Here is a 22,533-nt window from a genome sequence, read left to right as displayed (position 1 = left end):
TACTTCATCTTCTTATCCTATTCTTCAATTTTTGCTCATATAGAATTGTTTCTCAATGTCTCAGCCAGGTCTTCTGCTTATTTTCATCTGTGTGCCTTGCTCCACATGGACTTAACATTTCTATGTAGCATTTCTCCTACTCTCCTTGAACATGACTGTCTTCCTTCAATATTTATCAAATGACCTGGCATCACCAGCTGCCCACAACCAGGCAGGTGCCTTACTTGCTGTTGTAGCTGTCACATAACATTTGTGTTAAATGAATTACAGTGTTAAATATATGACAATGATAACAGGTAAATATTGTTGATCAATAACTGTAATAGTGTAAATGTTAACAGTGTAGGTATTTCATGTCTGCTAACATGAAAGTTTCCTCATCAGTTTTATTCCTTTAAAAGTTTCTTGGATTTACATAAGCTGAGTTTCAATCATCAGGGTATCTATAGATATATCACATTGAATGTGGGAACTATGTATACTAAGCTTAGAGGAAAATTCAAATTTTCTTAATATATTTTAGGAAATTCTATTTAATTCAGTTTAAGGGGTTTTTTTTGTTTTTTGTTTTTGTTTTTTTTTAGATAGAGTCATGCTCTGTCTCCAGGCTGGAGTGCAGTGGCACAATCTTGGCTCACTGCAACCTCCGCCTCCTGGGTTCAAGTGATTCCCCTGCCTCAGCCTCCCAAGTAGCTGGGATTACAGGCGCCCACCACCATGCCCGGCTAATTTTTTGTATTTTAGTAGAGGCGGGGTTTCACCATGTTGGCCAGGATGGTCTCAAACTCCCAACTTCAGGTGATCTGCCCGCCTTGGCCTACCAAAGTGCTGGGATTACAGGTGTGAGCCACCACGCCCAGCCCCTAATTTTCTTCTGAGCTTCCACTTTCTCTCTTCTAATCTTATCCCATGTGCTTCATATAGTGTCAACAATATTCCCCACTCTTCAGGTGGGCATGTGGTTCAACATTGGCAAATTCAGAACAGTGACAATACAGGGATATGATATAATTTAGAGATTTCAATGAATCTCCTGCTTGGCCTGTTTCAGAACACCTCCATTCTCACCTGAACAGTAAAATAAATGAATGTGGTCTTCCCAGACCTATTACATGATGTGTGACGATGAAACCAACCCAGCAAAGAGGAGGCAGAGATATAGAGGAAACTGAGTCCCAATGTCATCATTTAATGGTGAAGTTAGCTCTACAGCAAAACATTTCTAAACTGTGATTCTTAAAATTCCCCTTGATTCTTAAGCTAATTTTATTGGCTTTTCAGACACTTAAACAAATCTTAATTAGTATAGTGTATCGTCTTAGTTCTTGTGTATTTGGCAGTCCACTCTTTATTTTCACATTTAAACCACAGTTTTACTGTTAAAACACATTTGGGATCTGTCTCTTTTCTTAAAAATATGAAGATGGTATTTCATTACCAAGTATGTTGACAGCCACTGGGTGCCTCCCTGAAGTCCTCTCAAAGTTTAATGTCTTAACTAAAGAAGCAGACCACTGCTGGTAGATTAATGAATAAATATGAGGGCAAGATGATCATATCAGCTATCCATAAAAGCTCTTGGTCCCTTATTCTATAGACAGAGCTACATTTACAGGTCTCTTTCTAATCAACAAGATTAGAGTAGAAATTGAGTATACTTGGAATCAAAAAGTATAAAATATTTTTATCAGATATTTTTAGAGTGATGTTAACTTGATAAATCACAGTATAAGCATTGTATGATCATTCCAGGCAGGCTTACTATCTAGGGATGTAGTTTGATCTACATGATAGATACAGTCTTGGAAAAAGTTATATTTGAATCTCTATTTTCAAAAGATTTTATTAATTTAACAGAATTGTTCTTGAAAAGGCAGAGCAACTCCATCTCCCAGAGATTTTTCCCAGTCAACTAATATGGTATGTTTTACATAACACCGCCCTATGGCTATAAAGAAAAGAAAGGTATGGGATAATGAAATAGATCTATGTCTCTCATGCTGATATCTTCCAACCCCTGGAGACATATTTGTTACAATAATTTTGTTTGAATTTTTACATTTGTATCATTGATATAAATAAATGAAAACATATTCTTGATCAGCTCCCTTACACAGCCAGTAAGCAGTTTGCCCATGGGGCAACACACATCTATTATTCACAATTACGGGTCAGTCCCTCTGCTAAATGTCAGAAATAAAAATACTGACTAGCAAACACACAAGCAAAATACAGTCTTACAGATATGGCAATAGAAGTTATTAGGGAGTATGGCAGTGGGGTAGCCAAGGATGTGAACAGATCAACTCTACTTGAATAGTATGGGGTAGGAGGTTTCCATATCCACTGTAAGATACTTAAGGAACAACAAAGACAACTATATCCAGGAAGTGAAAATGCCTTTCTAGATCTGGTACTGCACTGATATAAGACACTTACAGTTCCACTGGAGCCAGGGACAATTTGAGAGGAGCTGCATCACAATGTGATCTGGCAATCCACCTTCATCCTTTACTGAGAGGGCAGTTACATCTTCCGCAACACCTTAAGTAATCTCATTCTTTGACTTTAAAAATACATAAAGCACATCTAAATGCAGGTCCACCTAGAAGCAGGAGCCCAGTAAAAAAGGTTTCACAAATGCCTTTCAGTGCCCCATGACTTTGTCATTTATACCTTGATACACGACACACCTCCAAATATCCTCCACCCACAAACACTCTAATCATTTCCATTGGGAAGTTTCTCATGAAACCCTGTAGAATATTTTAATCCCTTTCATAAACACTGCCTTTCATTAGTAAAAGGCAACAATTCTTTGATAAAAAGTGTAAATAAATATGATCTTTAGCAGTGGACATGTATTTTTGCTGAACAAAAATTGAATTTACCCTTACCAACTAATTTCTGTTTCCTTGGCTGCTCCCTAGCCCTCCACACTAAATATTTGACTGAAACTGGTCAAATATTTTCAGTTTTGAGTTCAACTTGTGTGAGCACAAGCACACTCATACACACCCATCAACCTTGTTTTCAAAAGAAGGTATCATTACCTTTGTTCCTCCTGTTTGAAAAGTTTAGGAAGTCTGGGTTTTTGGTGCAGGAATACTTTAGGATATTGCTTCATAAATGTATCGTGAGCTGATAAGATATTGCTCATACTCCGGCTTAAAAAGAAGAGAGAAATTAAATTGTAAGTGTCATAGGATAACAGCTTCCAAGAGAAAGATTTTTAACTCAATATATACGTTTCAATTCTATACTATTTAGTCTAAGAAGCAACTAACAAAAATATAAAATATAAATATTTTGTGCTTTAAAAATATACAAATCTCAGTGAGAAACATTTTAAGAAATACAAAATGTATGATAATGTATGATAATGTCAATGTCAAAAATTTAATTTTTGAAGTTCAGTCTTTTTAAAACTCATATTTCTATAATTGATTAAAGTTTTATATAATATACTACAGAATTAAAATCCTCCTGAAATTATTTAAAATAGTTTACATCTACATTACTAGAGAGAGTATTTATCTGAATCTTTGCCATCATGTATTAAAATCGCAGGCAGTATTTTTTAGGTCTAGAATAAAGATGTGTTACAACAACAAAAGATGAGCATTTTCCAAATTCAGATCACTGAAATTACCTAGGATGCTTTTTGTAAGTAAAAATTTCTGATCCATTTCTTGATAATCATAAACTCCAACAGTAGAGCCCTGGGTGGGCTTCTCTTTTTTAAATATATTCCTCAGGATGACTCTTATGTGTAGCTACACCTTGATTCACGGCAAATACCAAAAATGCCAATAAGCAAGATTCAGAGAATAGCATTGTCATTAAATGTTAGGTAATGATATTTGTTTCTGGAAAATCCACCTCATTCAATTTTCAATTGACAACACCATGAAAAGTTGGTCAATTTTTTAAAAAATGCTAAACATTCATCTTGAGAGCTTATTTCAATAATTATAAAAAATTATCATACTTCAAATTGAACACTGACAAACATCTTAGCCAATAGTTGCCGCATGACAATGAACATCAAAATCCTCAAGAGAAGGCTTTTTTAAAAAGTCTTTTTCATTTTCATTGTAAATAATAACAACACATTCTAAAATATTTATAACAGCTTTTTCTTCTCTTGGATAATGTTCCTAAAACACCATATTGATGCTTTACACAAGACAAAGTCTATAGACTTTAAAAATCTTATTTAATGTAACATAATTGATTCAAACAACACAATATGATGTAATTTTCTATATTAGGCATTTTTATTCACTTTCTCACAGTGTATAGATACATTCACCAAGCATCGAATCTTTTTAAAATCTGACCACTGATTTATTAGAGGCTTCCCAGGAAAAAAAAAATTCTGTTTGGAACTCACATTCTACAATCATCTGTTTTACACATCTACCTGTTTTTCACTGGATACTTGTTATATTCGAATCATTGTACTAAGATCTTTTACATTGTTTTGTATTATTGCACATTTATATAACCTGACAATATACTTTATTTGAGATACTTTATTGACCCTTCTGCACAAAAAGAAACTGCAACCTTAATAATTTGCCTAATTCATATAACTAAGAAGTGGAGGATATACGGTACAAATGAAAACTAAATTGACTCCAAAACCCATTATTTTAACCCCTGGGATATTCTGTCCCCCATTTAATAAAACACATTAGTTCCTGCTATGTGCCAGGCACTCTTCTAAGTAATGTATATGCATCTTACATAACTGTATTAACTAGATACTCCTATCCATTTTGTTCCTGAAAAGATACTGAGGTCCAAAGAAGTACAAAAGTGTAGACATATGCAGCCTATACTACAAAATTTGGAATCCTATTCCAATTTGTGCTCTGGACAGATCATCTTTGGAGTGGATAAAAAATTTATTTCCAAATACTAAGACTTTTACCCAAGTCATTTTTTTTGTGTATAACCTTAGTTACACTTATACACTTTATGTGTATAACCTTAGTTAGCTGCCTCCTTCACCTAATTCTCAAGAATTTCCAAGATGTGGTGGGTAATGTACATGGATTCAGTGTCTATGATCTGGGTCTCCAAAAGTAGTGTGTCCAAGTAGTGAAATACGTGGAAGGTTGAAACGGAAGAGTCAAATGCTAGAGCTAGAGATGACATGATTTTTCAGATTGAGCCCCTAAATGGCCTGTAATGCTATAATTTATATTCTATGTCCCAAAAATGTAATGTGGAACATATTCCTACTTCTGAGTGTCTCGTTGAAACAACAACATATGTCTGTGTGTTCAGTAGAAAAGTATTATTGTCTAAAACCATGTGAAATCTGTAAATAAATGTATCTAAATATGGAATATAGAAGTAGCTGAGGGGAAACATAAAATAATTAGCATGCTAGGGACAAAGAAATGTTTAGCATTATGGTAGAGTTGGAGAGTAGATCATGGACCTAAATACCTATCTGACCCTTCAATTCTGTCCTGAAGATGTTTTTTCGTGATTTACCAGGCTATGAGTAAATACTACCCATGGACAAAGAAGTTGCCACTTCATTGAAGCTTACCTGCAATAAACTCATCTATAAGAAAATAACTCCAACTTCCTCAAGCAGATGAAAGGGAAATACATTCAAAATATATAGGTTTACACAGCAGAACTCTAGAACACTTTCAGGATTCTCTATATACAGGGATTATAAAATTAAATGCTTATTGTATCCAAGCAAGTGTCATAAGGTGGGAACTGTGGTAAGCTGAAAAGAGCATGCCCTCATGGAGGGACCTGTGACCTCACCCTTAAGACCATTTTTCTCATGTATTAAAAGAAGTTCAATGTATTCAGATCCTGTAGTTTTCTACAGAAGTCAGAGATCTGTACTCTCATGTAAAAATGACTTATTTTTAAATGTTAATAACTGCTATGGATTGTATGGCTCCCCCCCAACTCCCAAAAAGGTATATATTAAAGCTCTAACACCCAATGTGACTATATTTGAAGATAAATGCAGTCTCTCTAACTACAAGGGAGGTTGGTAAATATAGTCTAGCTCTGTACCCAAAAAGTAGATAAAGTTTGGAGGAGCATACAGAAGACTTTAAGGTAGATATAAAATCACTGACTATATTAGATTTGGATGTATTATTATTTAGAAATGTATTTGTCATTTTATGGATAAGGAAATGATGCATATAAAGTTTAAATTACCTGCCTACGCTTATATAAAATAGAAAAATGAGTGAACACATTCCAATTGTCTTGCTCTAAGATTAAGGGTCTTCCATTTCTCATCATAGGCAAAATCTATTAGAGAAGGCAGGAAGTAACATGTCATACAGTCAGGGAATACTACCAAAGGCTTTAAGTGATCACCCTTCCCCTGGTCTAGGCTAGTCTACTCGATGTTCTCACGGCTGAGTTCTACCCAGTGGAATATGAAAGAGAAGGCAGAAGGATGCGCCAAAAAAGATCCTTCCACATAAGATTCTCAATGTCCTTTTCCCATCCAGCTTGATGCAGAGGACCAAGGTGGCCCTGGAAGCCACACAATAAAGACTGAAGAGCAAATGTTTGGTAGAGGCCTGAGTTCCTAAACTAAAAGAACAAACTGTCAATGAAAAGCACCCCTTTATAGCATTATGTGGGAAAGAAATAAAATTATATTGCGCAAAGCTGCTGAGATTTAGTGTTTATCTATAGCAGCCCGAAATACCCTAATACAATATTTCTTCTGCATCTCATTCAGTTTTGCTCACAGGTCTGAAAACATAATAAGCTTTTAATAAGATACTTATTGATTAATTATATTTATGTGTTTGCCCGAGGCAATTCACATTTTTTATTTTAAGTTAACTAAGGCAAGTCATAAAAGTTGAATATATTCATTCGCTTATAGATTGTTTCCTCCTGAATTTGTCTTACAAATATCATAGCATCTACATATGTATTTGATGAAAATTAAAAGAAATATAAGTGATATCCTGATAAAGGAGGCAGGTACAATTTGGTATGAATTAAGCTGACTCTATATTTTATATATACAATATGCATATTGCATATATAAACACATTTTCATAATGTATGTCATCCTCTTATTACAATGAGTTGAAAAATAAACATTCCATAAAAATGTCAGTGTATTTAACATTAGGCCACTACAAAGTTTCATGCTATTCAGTCTCTTCTGTTCTTATTTAAAAATTTTTTGGAAATGTGAGTTTCTAGCCTTATTCATGGACAAAGCTCATTAGCCAATGATTTTATGCCTTCAAAATTATATTTTTTCAAAGAAGTTCCACATGCCATTGCAATTAAATATTAAGATTAATCTCAAACTTTTCATTTTCATAAAGTTCTGAAGGAAAATTTAAAGATCTGTTTGACAAAGTTAACTGCAAGATTGAATGTAAACCTCTTAGAGAGATATTGATCAATCATAAAAGTTTTACTTCCCCTGAAATAACTAACTTAAGTTCTCCCTACTTTGAGAATCAATATCTGATTTGCATATAAAACTGAAGTCCTGTAACCTTATATGAAGTATTTAAACCTTTCTTTTTTTTTTATCTTTAGAAAAGGACTTCCTATCTTTAGGATTGTTATAGTAGCTAGAAATAATAAAAGTAAAACTTCAGGCCCACTGTTTATAGTATATTAGGCAAGTAAAAATGTTAATTGTTAATGTAAATCCAGGTACAGAATGTACAGCATTTAGATATCAGACAGTTTAAAAATTTTATTAAAATCACAGGGCTAGAAGCCTCACTTTTAATGGAAAAAAGGACAAGAATGTGAGTCACGATCAAATCTTCCTGTAGCAATACATACAAATGCAGTGCCTGTCATGTTAAATGCTATTAAGACTAAAAAAATCTAGTTATGAGAAAGATTTCTTTATTAAAAACTACCTAGACACAGACTCAGGAAAAACTTTTATCATGAGAACAGAACTATTAAAAAGGAAATATCTGGCACTCATATTCCTGTAGTGTAGAACGTATCTTATACCTTAGAAGAACATACCTTATACCTTAGAACATACCTTATACGCACACATGCCAAAATGCAAAAAAAGAAAAAAAATCTTCAAGGTTTTTGCAGCATGGCAGTCTTGATTCTCTAAAGAGCCCTGTTGTTGCACATATCCTGCATAACAAATTTCTGGTGCATTATTGGTCTTATGAAAGGTGACCTAGGTCTCAAAGGCCCACCACATTGCAAGAAAAGAGGGGGGAAAGTGAGTGGATACTTGAGATGTGAGCAATGGGCAGAGAGGAGGGTGTGCTGAAGGCAGTCACTGATACGAAGGAGCATGGGTGGGAGGAATTGAGCCATGACCAAGGAACAAGGAGGGGAGCCCAGCCATCTTTGTGGAAGGACTCTTGAAGGAGAATGGAGTAGCTTAGCTTGATGGTGCACACTGACTCTAGGAAGAGATACATATAAATTCTCTGTTGAAGAATTTTTCATAATTTAGGCCACATGTTACTACTACATGTTAATAAGCAAATCTTTCACAGAAAGATCACCTGGAAGACAAGCTGCCATAAGCGCAAGCCAGCAGCAACAATATCAGATTTATATCCCTAAGCCTATAAATTACTCTATGTTAGATATAAAATATAAAAGTTATATATAAAATCTTTATGAAAATAAAGGAGGGAATCACAATGATGATTAATAACAAGAGAATATCAGGAATAGCCAGTCAAACTTGAAGAACTAAGTGAAAATTCTCAAATTGAAAATTACATATATTTTTAGTATCTTTAAATTTTATTTTTACTGTATATATTTAAGTGTACAACATGATGTTCTAGAATACACACAGATAAAAAGATTTCTATAGGGAAGCAAATTAACATATCTATCATTTCATATAGTTACCCATTTTTTTTTTTTGTGGCAAGAACAGCTATTAATCTACTCATTTAGCATGAATTCCAAATACAGTGCAATGTTATTACCTATAATCCTCATATCGTATATTAGATCTCTTCACTTGTTCATCCTACATATATTCTACTTTGTATCCTCTGACCTACATCTCCCCATTTCCTCCCTTCACCCTTGCCCCTAGTAACCACTGTTCTCTATCTCTGTATTTGCGTTTTTTTAAATTTCACATATAAGTGGGATGATGTAGTATTTTACTTTCTGTGTCTGGCTTATTTAACTTAACATAAGGGCCTCTGGGTTCATCTATGTTGTAGCAAATGGCAAGATCTCATTCTTCTTTAGGGCTGAATAGTATTCCATTGGGTATACAAACCACATTTTTTATTTCTATTTTTTTACTTTTATTTCAGGTTCAGGGGTACGAGTGCAGGTTTGTTACACAGGTAAATTGCATTGCCTTTTTATTCTTCTAACAGTGTCTTTGACAGAGCAGAAGATTTAAATTTTAAGGAAGTTCAGCTTAATCATTTTATCTTTCATCAGTCATGCTTTTGGTGTATTACCTAAGAAGTCATCACCAAACCCAAAGTTACCTAGATTTTTTTCTTTGTTATCTTATATGGTTTTATACTTTCGCATTTTAAATGTAGGTCTATGATCCATTTTGAGTTAATTTTGTGAATAATGTAAGGTCTCTGCCTAGACACATATATTTTTTGGATATGGATATCCAGTTGTTTCAGTATCATTTATTGAAAATCCAAACTTTCTCCATTGAATTGGCTTGCTCCTTTGTTAAAGATCCGTTGACATATTTGTGTGGGTCTATTCATGAGCTCTGTATTCTGTTTAATTGATCCACTTGTCTATTTTGCTAATACCACATTGTCTTGATTGCTGTAGCTTTATAGTAAGTCTTGAATCTGAATATTCATTTCTTTTTAAATTAGTAATTCAAAGAGTATACATGCAAGAGAAAAATCTCTTGTAAAATTGAAAACAATGTAAGTTACTTTGAATTTTATTTTGACCACTATTCTGACCATCACTTAGCATTGAACTTTTTCACCACCCTCAGAGAAAACCCATGTTAAATCAGTGAATATTCTTTTAATCTTTTTTGTGTCTTTATATACATTTCAGTGAACCAGTAGATATTTACAGATTTATGTTTACGTGTGTGGTCTTTGTATATAAAAGATATACCATATTGTAAAATCTACCTGCAACTTACTTTTTTCCCATCCACAACATGACTTAGAGACCTGCCCATATTTGAACAAATAGATATGTCATTCTTTTTAACTTCTTCATAATATTTCATGGTATTAATATGCCATACTTTATTTAACTATTCCCCTAATGATGAACACTAAAGTTGTTTCATTTTTTTCTATCTCAAAAAAAATGCTGCAGTGAACACCCTTGTAAATGCCTTCCTATTTATGTGTGGGTGCTTCTCTGGGGTAAAATACTAAGAGGTACTTTTAGGGTACTGGGCATGTAATAGTTAATTATAAACACATAATGCACTCTCTATCCGTTCTGGAATACTAAGAGGTACTTTTAGGGTACTGGGCATGTAATAGTTAATTATAAACACATAATGCACTCTCTGTCCGTTCTGGAATGTTGAGTCTGGGAATTAGCAAACTGCACTTCATAGGCTTCCTTGCCAACTGTCTTATCCTATTAGATTTTGCCAATAGAAGGCACAGGTAGTAGATTAGAAATCAGAAGAGGAAAAAAACATTATATTTTTGCTTTCTCTTTATCCTGTTTCTGGTGACATTTCTGGAATTGGCTGTGTTCCTCTACCTTCAGCCATTCTTGGGTAGACTCACTATCTGCATTCTTGGGTAGACCCACTATCTTTAGCCATTCTTGGGTAGACTCACTATCTGCTTTCTGGTCCCTTCTTAGCAGTTCTAGCCTATCTGGGTGGCTCCGCCTAGACAATCCCAGAGCCTCTTTTCATACTCCATACCATGTCTGCTCTTTCAAGACCCCCGTCTTAGGGTAGTAGCCACTTTGCACAGTTACTTATTTGTGTTAACTCACCCTCCTCTTTTGGACCTTTTAACTCTTTGGTAACTAGATTTCTGTATTAAACACCCATATGTTTCAAATATTGAGGTACTTTTTGTTTTTTCATTGCATCATGGCTGATTTGGTGAGTTTCAAGACCAGCTATATAATTTGTGGGGCCCAGTGCAAAATGAAAATGTGAGCACCTTGTTCAAAAATTACTAAGCATTTCAAGATGATGACAGTAGAGCGTGAGGCCCTTTGGAGCATAAGTCACATGCCCACGAAATTGGTTCTGGTGATTCTCCCTATACATCTGTCACTTTTCCAGCAGCATATGAGAGCAGATCTTTTCCCACATTCTCACCAAGACTTGAAGTTATCAAACTTTTACAGTAGTTGATATTTTATGGATGAAATTTGTGTCTTGTTTAATTTGTATTCCATGAATTTATTGGCCATTTTAATTTTCTTTTTGATGATTTTCTATTCATAGCAATTTCCCATTTTTCTATTGGGTTATTTGTAGCAATTATTTACATATTTTAGGTATCAATCTTCTTTTGTGACTAACATATGTTGCAGAATTTCTACAACTACTTCTCCCATTCTGTTGGCAAGAACATTCACTGTCTTATGGCCAAATCTAGCTGACAGGAAGCTGCAAAGGGTGGTCTTGAGTTTTTAATTTTAATAATTATGATTTTTTAACTAATGAAGGAATTCAGTAAATTTACAGGATACAAAGTAAATAAAAAATTAGTAGTATTTTTATACACAAATAACAACACAAATGAAAAAGGAATCAAGAAAGCAATCCCCTTTATGATAGTATCAAAAAAACCCAATTTAGTAATAAATTAAACCAAGAAGGTGAAAGATCTGTACACTGAAAATTATAAAACAGTGATGAAATTTCAGATGACACAAATAAATAGAAAAATATCCACTGCCCCAAAGATATCCCTGGATCAGAAAAACGAATATTGTTAGAATGTTCATATTATCCAAACCAATATACAGATTCAATGCAATCTTTAACGAAGTACTATTGGTACTCTGTGAAGAATGCCATTGGTACTTCGTTAAAGATTGGGGGTATCACATGTACCCCCAAACATATACAGTTATTATATACCAATTTAAAAACAATACATAAAAATAATTTTTAAAAAATAATTAAAATTAGAAATAGAATGCCTCCAACGTTGTTTTCCTTTCTCAGAATTGTTTTTACTATTTGGGGTCCTTTATGTTTCCTTATGAATTTTAAAATGGGAAAAGAATGAAATTGTACCCCTATCTTATGCCATACACAAAAATAAACTCAATACTAGCCTATACTTGGGAAAAATATTTGTAAACCAAAATATATCTGATAAGGGATTAATATTTAAAATGTGTAAAGAACTCATACAACTCAATAGAAAACCATACAACACAATTAAAAAATGTGCAAAACACATGAATAAACATTTCTCCAAAGAAGACATAGAAATGACATAGAAATAGTAGAAACTATTTGCAAAACACATATTTGATAAATAGCTGGCATCCAAAATCTACAAAGAACTCTTAAAACTCAACAATAAGAAAACAAAGAAACCAATTTTAAAACAGACAGAATCTGAACAGATCCTCATCCAAGAAGACATACAGGTGGAAATTAGCTTATGAAAAGATGATAAATATCATATGTCATTAGGGAATTACAAACTAAAGCAACAAGATACCACTACACATTTACTAGAATGCCTAATATTCAAAACACCAACAACACAAATGATTACGAGGTTATGGAGCAAAAGAAACTCACTCATTTTGGGTGGGAATACAAAATGGTACAGCCACGTTGGAATGGTTTGCTAGTTTCTTATAAAGCTAAGCATAAGCTTATCATATGATTCAGCAAGCATGCTCCTTGGTATTTTCCCAAAAACCCACGTTCACACAAAAACCTGCACATAAATGTTCATAGCAGCTTTATTTGTAATTACTAAAACTTGAAAGCAATCAAGATGTGCTTCAATAAGTGAATGGATAAAAACACTGTGGTATATCCATACAATAAATATTATTCAGCAATAAAAGGAATGAGCTATCAAGCCAAACACACACACACACACACACACACACCATGCACACACACACAGAGAAAAAAATTTAAATACATATCGTTTAGTGAAGGAAGCTGCTGTGGTTTAAATGTGCCCCCCAAAATTCATGCTTTTGAAACTTAATCCCCAGTGCCACAGTGTTGTAAGGTGGGGCTTAATAAAGGTGATTGAGTCATGAGGGTATGACTTATGAATTAATGCCATTATCACATTAGCAGGTTAATTATCATGAGATTGATATAAAGCAAGTCTAGTCCTTGGTGTCTTTCTCTATCTTCTCTATCTTTCAAAAGCTTGCTTTCGCCTTCCACTCTTATACCATAAGATAACCCTTGCCAGATGCGAGTCTCATGCCCTTTGACTTCCCAGCCTCCAGAAGCGTGAGAAATAAATTTATTTTCTTTATAAATTATCTAATCTCTGATATTCTTTTATAGCAATAGAAAACAGACTAAGACAGAAGGCTTATATAATAATATATACAGTATATATAATAATATATATAATAATATATACAGTATTATTCCAACTATATGACATTCTAAAAAAGGCAAAATTATGGAAACAGAGGAAAAAAATCAGTGGTTGTCAGGGGTTGAGGATAGGGAGAAGAGATGGAGCAGAAGATTTTTAGAGTAGTAAAATTATTCTGTAACATTGAACACACGTCATTACATGGAATGGTTGTTCCACGCCATTATATACTTGTCAAAAGCCCTGCAATGTTCAACACAAACAGTAATTCCTAATGTAAATGGGCTTTAGTTAATAGTAAATAACAACATCGGCTAAAAATTGCAACATATATACCATGCTTCTGCAAGATATTGATCATATGGGAAACTAGGAAGGAGGGGTCAAGGTATATATGGAAATTATACTTTCTACTCAATTTTTTTGTAAAGCCAAAATTATTCAAAAATTAATCTATTAAAATATATGAATAAAATAGATTTAACTTGTAGTACATAATGTGGAATTAAGATGAGAAGAGATTTGAGAATGTAATTCCACTTATAAGTTTGGTAGTCCTGGATTCAGGTAATAAAAGCTAGAGTGGAGTAGTAGATTAAAAAATGAGTGATAAACAATAGAGATACAATGGAACAGTAGAATCTAATTATAACACATGGAGAAATAAAGAGAAAAGGTAACAAAACATGCCTGCAAGATTTTCATACTTTAATTACTGGGTAAATGCAGGCATTCCACAAGTATTTTTTGAATGTCAGCTATGTATCATGCACTGAAATAAGCAATAAAAACTCTCAAGAGCACCAAACTAATAGGGTTGCTTTTTTTTCCAGGAGTTTACAGGCTAACTGTAGTGATACGGATAGAAATAGAGAAAGAAAGCAAGTTTTCAGGAAAGAATGAGTTTGTTTCTGAAATCAACATCTAGGGAAATCTGAAGGTTAATGAAATCCTAGCGATTATCTATAGCAACTCCTCTAATTTGAGTAAGTTTAAGATAATATCATCTAGACCAGTGTTCCTTAAGGGGAAGGGAGGATGGGAGAAGGAGGACTATTGACATTTTGGTTGGGACAGTGTGCAAGATTTTACTGCACATTACTAAAGGTTTAAAATCCCCACTTCCTTCTAGTCATGGTAATAACTATAAATGTGTATACATTTCAAATGCTCCCTAGTGAAGGTACTGCCCTAGGTAGAAAACCCCGCCTAAACAATTGGCTATAAGAGTGTACACGTTAGGTAAAACATTATGAATAGGCATGCCTTGAATTATAAGCCTCCAACTTGTTAACAACCTATTGAATAAATGTAAGATCCCACCTATCTCTGCCCACATTTTCTGCCATCCCAAAAGACGGCTGTTCTGGATTGAGAGTGCCAGCTAGTGGTCATCAGAGGAAACTTCAAAATAAAACATGGCTTCATTCCAGACAAAGCAATGTTTAATGGCTCGAAGCTCAGATCATTTCTTTTACGTGTACATAAACCATCTTTTTAAAGCTCTCCTCCCTTTCCTTTCTCTTCCAAACTTTATATCCATAAAAATAAAAGTCCCCTATCTCTTCATTTCTTTATTTAAGACAAAAATACATGTCTAATTATGTCCAGAAAGCCAACAGAATTATCAAAACATTCTCATTAAGAAAAAGGTTCTCACCGACATCCTGTGAGTGAAAAAAGGGAAGAAAAAGGAAAGTAAGATATTTTGAAACAAAAATTAATGACAAATATACTGTAAAGGGTTTTCCAGGAACCTCCTTAAAATCATCATAATTGTCTATCGAACTCTTAATACTTTTCTAATTAAATGTACTGAAACAATGAGAAACTACTCAAGTTTTAATTTTTTCATTAATTACTATAAACCTTAAAATGTTATTTTCTTCTTTATTATAAAAGCATAACATTTCAGATATATTTTGAGCAAATGAGGGAAAATTGGGTACTCTATGACTTTGTCAGTTAGTTCTTTTGTTTTAAATAACGATGATTAACAATCATATTTAGGTTAAAGAGTTTCCACTAGATGATTGAGCTGACTTCCTGTTCTACAATTCTATGATTCTATCATATTGTGTCTTTGGAAAATTCTGAATGCTTGACAATTAATTTATAAATGGACTTTGGGCTAAAAGCTGTTCACAGGTGATAGTTTTTATAAGTATTCAACTGTTCATGGGTTATAGTTTTTATAAGTATTTGACCTTTGTTAATAATAAAAACCCTCAACAGAAGGAATATACCTAAACACAATAAAGGCCATATATGATAAGCCTACAGTTAACACTATACTCAAAGGTGAAAAGTTGAAAATTTTTCATCTAAGATCAAGAACAAGACAAGTATGCCCACTTTCACTACTTCTTTTCAACACAGTATTGAAAGTTTTAGCCAGAGCAATTAGGCAAAACAAAGAAAAAAAAATACAGCCCAATAGGGAAGGAAGCAGGGAAACTCTCTATTTGCAGACAATATGGATCTTATAAGTATAAAAGCCTAGAGACTCCACCAAAAGCTATTAGAATAAATAAATTCAGTAAAGTTGCAGGATATACAAAATCAACGTACAAAAATTAGTCATGCTTCTATATACAAACCACCCCAAAAAATCCTAGAAAAATAATTCTATTTACTATAGCAACAACAAAAATAGACTACTTAGGTGTGAACTTAACCAAAAAAGTTTAAAGATCTGTATACTGAAACACTAATGAAAGAAATTGAAAACACAAATAGAAGGATATCCATGTTCACTGATTAGAAGAATTAATATTGTTAAAATGTCCATACTACCAAAAGTGATCTACAGATTCAAGGCAAACTGTATCACAATTCCAATGTCATCTTCACAAAAATAGAAAAAACAATTTGGAAATTTGCATGGAACTACTGAAGACCCCAAACAGCCAAAAGAGTCTCGAGCAAAAAGAGCAAAGCCAAAGGCATCTCACTCCCTGAATTCAAAATATATTATACAACTAGTATAATCAAAGAGTATGATGCTGGTATAAAAACAGACATATTGATCAATGGAACAGGATAGAAAACCCAGAAATAAACCCACACAGTTATAATAAATTGATTTTTGACAAAATTGCCAAGAACACACAATGGAAAAAGGACACTCTCTCTAATAAGTGGTGCTTTAAAAAACTGGATATCCACAGCAGAAGAATGAAATTAGACCCTTATCTCTCACCATATACAAAAATAAACTCAAAATGATTAAATACAAAAGATCTAAAACTTAAACATAGAACTGCTAGGATAAAACATAGGGGAAAAGCTCCATGACATTGGTCTAAGCAAAGATTTTTTTGAGTATGACCTGAAAGCACAGGCAACAAAAGCAAAAACAATCAAATGAGATTACATCAAACTAAAAGCTTCTGCACAACCAAGGAAACAATCAACGAAGTGAAGAAACAACCTACAGAATGGGAGAAAATATTTGCAAACTATATATCAAATAAGGAATTAATATCCAAATATACAAGGAACTCAAACAACTCAGTAGCAAGGGAAAAAAAACAATTAAAAATGGACAGAGTTTTTGAACACCTACTTTACCAAAGAAGACATATGTATAGCCAATGTGTTCATGAAAAAAAAAATAGCAATGCTTGATAGCACTAATCAATGGGGAAATGAAAACTAAGGCCACAGTGAGATATTACCTCATATCTGTTAGAATGGCTGTTATCAAAAAGAAAAGTAAGTGCTGATGAGGACCTGAACTGAAAGGAACCCTCGTACAGGTACACTGTTAGTGGGAATGTAAAATAGTACAGCCATTATGGAAAACAGTATGGAATTTCCTCAGAAAGACTAAAAATAGAATTAACATATGATGCAGGAATCTCACTTCTGGGTATGTATCCAAAGAAACTGAAATCAATATGTCGAAGAGATATCTGCATTCCCATGTTTATGGCAGCACTGTTCACAATAGCCAAAATGTGAAATCAACCTAAATGTCCATCAGTGAATAAACGGCTAAAAAAAATGTGGTACTTACGCACAGTGGAATACTGTTCAGTCTTAAAAAGAAGAAAATTCTTCTGCAACAACATGAATAACATCAAGGACATTATGCTAAGTAAGATAGAGCAGGCACCGAAAGACATATACCATATGATCTCACATAGAGGTGGAATCTGAAAACATGAAAGTCGTGGAAGCAGAGAGTAGAATGGTGGTTACTAGGAGCCAGGTTGCTGGGGAGGAATGTGGAGATGTTGACGAACATCTCCTTTATAAAGATTCAATTAAACAGGAGTAAAAAGATTTTAAGATCTATTGCACAACAGGGTGACTAAAGTTAATAATAATGTATTGTTTATATAATAGCCAGAAGAGCAAATTTCAAATGTCTCATCACAAAAAAGTAAGAGAAGTGATGGATATGTTAATCATATTGATTTAATTATTCCACATTGTATACATATACAAAAACATATTTTATCACAAAAATGTATATAATCAAGACTTCCCGATTAAAATATTTAAAAATAATCCGCTCTCCAGACAATACTAAAAAAAACACTATAAATCCATATCTATCCTAACTTATTTATAATCAACACAGAAAACTCTTGTACATTTTTTTGAATCATCAGAAGATATTTATTTCTACTGAACATCAAAATAAAATCCAGTGCAAAACATTGAACTCTATGCCAAATGTCAAGGAGTAGGAAGCAGTAAAATAAATAAAATAAATCTGCCTTCATGGAGCTTGTAGTCTACTAGGATGAAAAATTTGCACTCGAAAATTTAGAAATCCAAAGTGATATCATCCCCCCTTTGTTATTAATTTTTTATTTTATCTTCAATAAAAAATCCCAGGATAATATACCAACCTACTGCCTTTATTCTAACAGAAGAAACTTTTTTAGAATCAAAACTAATGCCCTTTGTGAGTTCTATGTACAAAAATTTAAAACCTTGAATCATTCAATTCTCAGCCTTTCTATTTTTATTATGGGGAAAAGTGTAATTTATTGGTCACTTTTCATCTATAATACGTAAAGAACTAATAATATGGAGAAATACATTTTTCCTAAATTGCCTCTCAATTTGTTGACATCATTTGAATTCTGAAGTTTTAAAATAATTCCTGTGAATGTATTTCTGGTAAATTGTCTAAAGAAATGTCAAGGGAGAAAAAGGACCTGAACTTCCAAGCTTTTATTAATTTGTTGTAATTTTATCCTCATTCCAAATAAATATTTATCTTCATATCTGATTTTGTATTTGTAACTATATATTCTATTTCTAACAGAATGATGCAAAACCTATATACACATACCTTAAAACCTGTTCCCCCAGGCCCCTGGTGTGTACCAGTGCTCCGAAAGAACACATCCAACAATTTCAGGATTTGGGTTTCTAACAAAAGACATAGTAAACATAAGACTTACTAGAGGGAGTCAGGCAGTACAGCCAGATTGGACCTGAATGAGATAATTGTCTAACAAGAAGACACTGCCCAAGAGGAATGATTCAATCCAGGAAGAGGAAGGCTGATCACATTTATTTAGAGGGGATACTTTGAGAGAACTAGCTCTAGATGATTCAAGCTCTCTTATTATGACCCCCCAAAGAGAAAAAAATCTAGAAGTATTTTGAAAAATGAAATGAGTCTGGGCCAGAAAGCAAAAGGAAAATGAAAGCAAAAAGGACATTCAAAGCCCTGATTAGCATCTCATGCATTAGAAAAGGGACCAACATATAAGATAGATTCAAAGCTTGGATGTTAAAATTTTTCAAGACACTTAAAATATTGGATGAGCTTTTCTGCATAACAACAATAATAAAAATAACTAACACTTCTGGAACCCTTACTATGTGCCAAGACACTATTCACATATATTAGGCTCATTTAATCATCCTAGTAACCCTTTGAAGTGAGTACTGTTATCTCCATTTTACCAATGAAAAAACCAAGGCAGAGAAATGTAGTAAGCAGTCTAAAGTCACACAGAGGGTAAGTGGCTGAGACAGGATTCACATCAGGCAATAGGTCTCGGGAGTGTGTGGACTTCATTCTTTACTCCATGTCGAAAGGCACTGGGAGCAAGGAGGAGGCAGCAATGCACAGGGGAAAATGATCCCTCTTGACAGAAATCCAAGCAATATCAAAGTTGCATGCCTTCTTCTCTCTCTCTGAGACAGAAGAAATGAGAAAATAGACAACAATATAAAAATAATTTGAAATGGATTGCAAAGTACAAGGATGTGACTTGGAGATGTTTTAAAGCAGAGAGAGAAAACTCTGTAAACCTAAGGCCTTCCTCAAAAGTCCCATGAAGGATGAGTGAAGGAAGAAGAGGGTGGATGGACACTGATGCATATGGAAGGAAATAACCAGTTTTATAATTCAAAAAACCCAACTTGGAGAAAGGAGTTGTCAAGGAAATAGATCTCTTAAAATTAAATCTTCAAGTATTACACATCTTAGGAATCCTGAGCTTTGAACAGTGATATTTCCTAGTTCTCTGGTTCCAGTATATTTCAACGAGGCATTCCCTATTCACTGCTCAGGTACTTATTTCACTCAGTATGTGTGTTTTCAACCACTTAAGGCTTTTTCCCCTTATGACTGCTTTTTAAGTACTACAAAGGGCCAGCTAGGAATGAGTTACGTTTGTTTCACACTAAATTGTTTCCTTAAGATGTGACATATATATTCTGCCCCTTCAATCTGAAGAAATAACCCCCAGGTTTTCAACTGTTTTTATCTGTGTGATAAATCAGGTACCTCTGAGAGCCAGCAATGGTTTATTACTATACTTTATCCCTAAAACAAAAATACTCATATTCATTTGAATGACAGAAAAAGAAATGCATGAATAGCTTACCTGTGTTGTCCTCTAATGTGGCATAATGCATTCAACTGGCCATAATTAATGTGCTTAGACTTTTTCAAGTCTGAAAAAAAATCAATTAAAAATTTGAGTAATTTTCCATAATCTTATTAAGCAAGTGTGTAAATAGAATTTAACTGCAAACATTCATCATAGTGAAAGAATTCAGTGACTATGGAAGTGAGGTATTAACAGTCTTTGTTTAATATACAAGTAGAACTGCATAGGGTGATTAAAGTGAGGAAAGAATTTAATGTTTTTTATTGATGTCAAATCTGGTCTGGCATTTTTTTTTTATTTCCAGTAAATGCTGAAGTTTGTCTATGTTCATATAATGTCACTTCTCTTAAAGCAAGCCATGCAGAATCCCTATCCAACACTGTTACAAGATGAACTGGTTCCAGAACTTCAGACATGACAATTCGAGTAAGAGTTTTCTTAATTTGGTCTCTCACTTTCACTCTTGCCCTTCGATTCAATCCTACTTATGTCGGCCTATTCAATCCTATGCAGGTCCCCATCTTTTGTTCCCCCTCTTCAGAGCACCTTCTAGTGTCTGGATTCAGTTTGCAATTCCTTCTAAAGATCAAATGTAAGCAAATCATAAAGGAGTCTTTAAGAGCAGAAAGATAGTAATCATAGCCAAAAAGCAAACTAATTGTCATTCTTCTTCAGTGCCAGAATGGGCAGACATCCTTCAAATTAGATGGAAAGGAAGATAGAGCATTGCATATTATAGCATCTTTACAGTGATGGGCTTCTGCTTACTGCAGAAGAATGAGTGCTATTAGAACTGTTGTAAAAAAAAATAATAAATACTCACTTAGGCATATTACTCCTTTCTTTAGTGAAAAGTTATTGAGAAAATCAGTGGTTTAATGTATTTCTCAAACGTTAAAAAGTGCATTCATTGACCACATTCTAATTATGAAGAATTGGAATTTGACATCCAAATTTATCTGTTTTTACTTCTAGTTTTCTGAATCATTAAATTTGACTTGGTATAAAAATTGTGTGATCCTTTAGATTAATCACCAATAACAAATTGGTTATTAATCACCAATAACAAATACTGCTTTTCTAAATAAGAAATTGAAATAAGGGAAATTTAAGCAGACAACTGATTGTTATCCATATCATATCATATATATCCATATCATATCATATAAATCATATCATAATAAACTTGGAAATACTGATTACATTATTTAGGCATTTTCTTACCCACATTGCTCAGGTAAGCCTTAAGAAACAAAAAAGTTACCAAATTGTGTGTTAGCATCATATGGAATAATTTATTTTAAATGAACCAAGCTGTCAGCTTACATATATCTAAACTACCTTTTAGTCTACTAATATTTCTGAGACATAAAATCTTAATCATAGATTTTTATATACATAGATTAGGAAGGAACTTCTATGAAGTATTCATTTAGCCTGTTTTTCTAATGGTGTTCAAGAAGAGTGTCAGTAATAGCTCTGATGAATGATATGGACAGGAAAGGGAGATGGTGCCACAGAGATTTGGAAAAAGGTCAAGGTTTAAGGAATTCTGACCAAAAAAGGGAGGCTTTAAAAAAGTAAATATTCTTTATTCTTCATTTAAAGCAGCTGACAAAAAAATAAGACTTATAGAACAGAGAAAATAAGTAAGAATTGCTAGCAAAGAATAGAAGGATTAAACTACTACTTTGCTTTTTATCTAACATTAACATTGCCTGAGAAAAGCTATAGCAGTAGAGGTCAAGGCTTCATAGTAGGCTTGGAACAGCCAAGTAAACTCAAAAATAGAATGGGCTGGATAGCACTCACAGCCTAGCAGAAGAACACTTTAATTCATCAAAACATCTCTTTGCTGATCCTCAGTTCTGAGAGGTATTTGTTGCAAGGCTCTTTCTGTGGAGGGTGTTGAGCAACATAATGGATCTTGCCTTTGAAAGCAGTTTCATTAAAAAGAAAAAAAGCCAAAGGTTTCAACATGAAATTGTAACTTTGTAAAGACCAGATGTTGAGCTTTTCTTGTGATCAAATTTAATACAGGGATAAAGTTTAGAGAGGTTCAAAGAGTATAAAGTTTACATTTGTTTTCCAGTCTTGTTTTTCCTGATGAATTTGCCTTAGCCTGGCTTTTGACAGAAGCA

At 33.6% G+C, this 22,533-nt stretch overlaps 1 protein-coding gene across 4 annotated transcripts in view; it reads right to left on the bottom strand.

The window, feature by feature from the left end:
- The window catches only part of CNBD1 (cyclic nucleotide binding domain containing 1), a 622,857-nt gene that overhangs the window by 581,633 nt on the left and 18,691 nt on the right, over positions 1-22,533 (bottom strand). For 3 of the 4 annotated variants that reach the window (XM_054656870.1, XM_016959647.3, XM_063817255.1), the window contains exons 2-3: positions 20,387-20,456; positions 3,054-3,167 (exon numbers count right to left, since the gene is read on the bottom strand). In XM_054656870.1, the coding sequence (XP_054512845.1) occupies positions 3,054-3,167; positions 20,387-20,456 (184 nt within the window). The remainder of the gene's footprint in view (positions 1-3,053; positions 3,168-20,386; positions 20,457-22,533) is intronic. The other variant, XM_054656871.2, reaches the window with a different exon arrangement.

Source organism: Pan troglodytes, chromosome 7, assembly GCF_028858775.2.
Source record: "Pan troglodytes isolate AG18354 chromosome 7, NHGRI_mPanTro3-v2.0_pri, whole genome shotgun sequence".
NCBI lineage: Eukaryota > Metazoa > Chordata > Mammalia > Primates > Hominidae > Pan > Pan troglodytes.
This window is presented reverse-complemented; position numbering and strand designations above follow the sequence as displayed.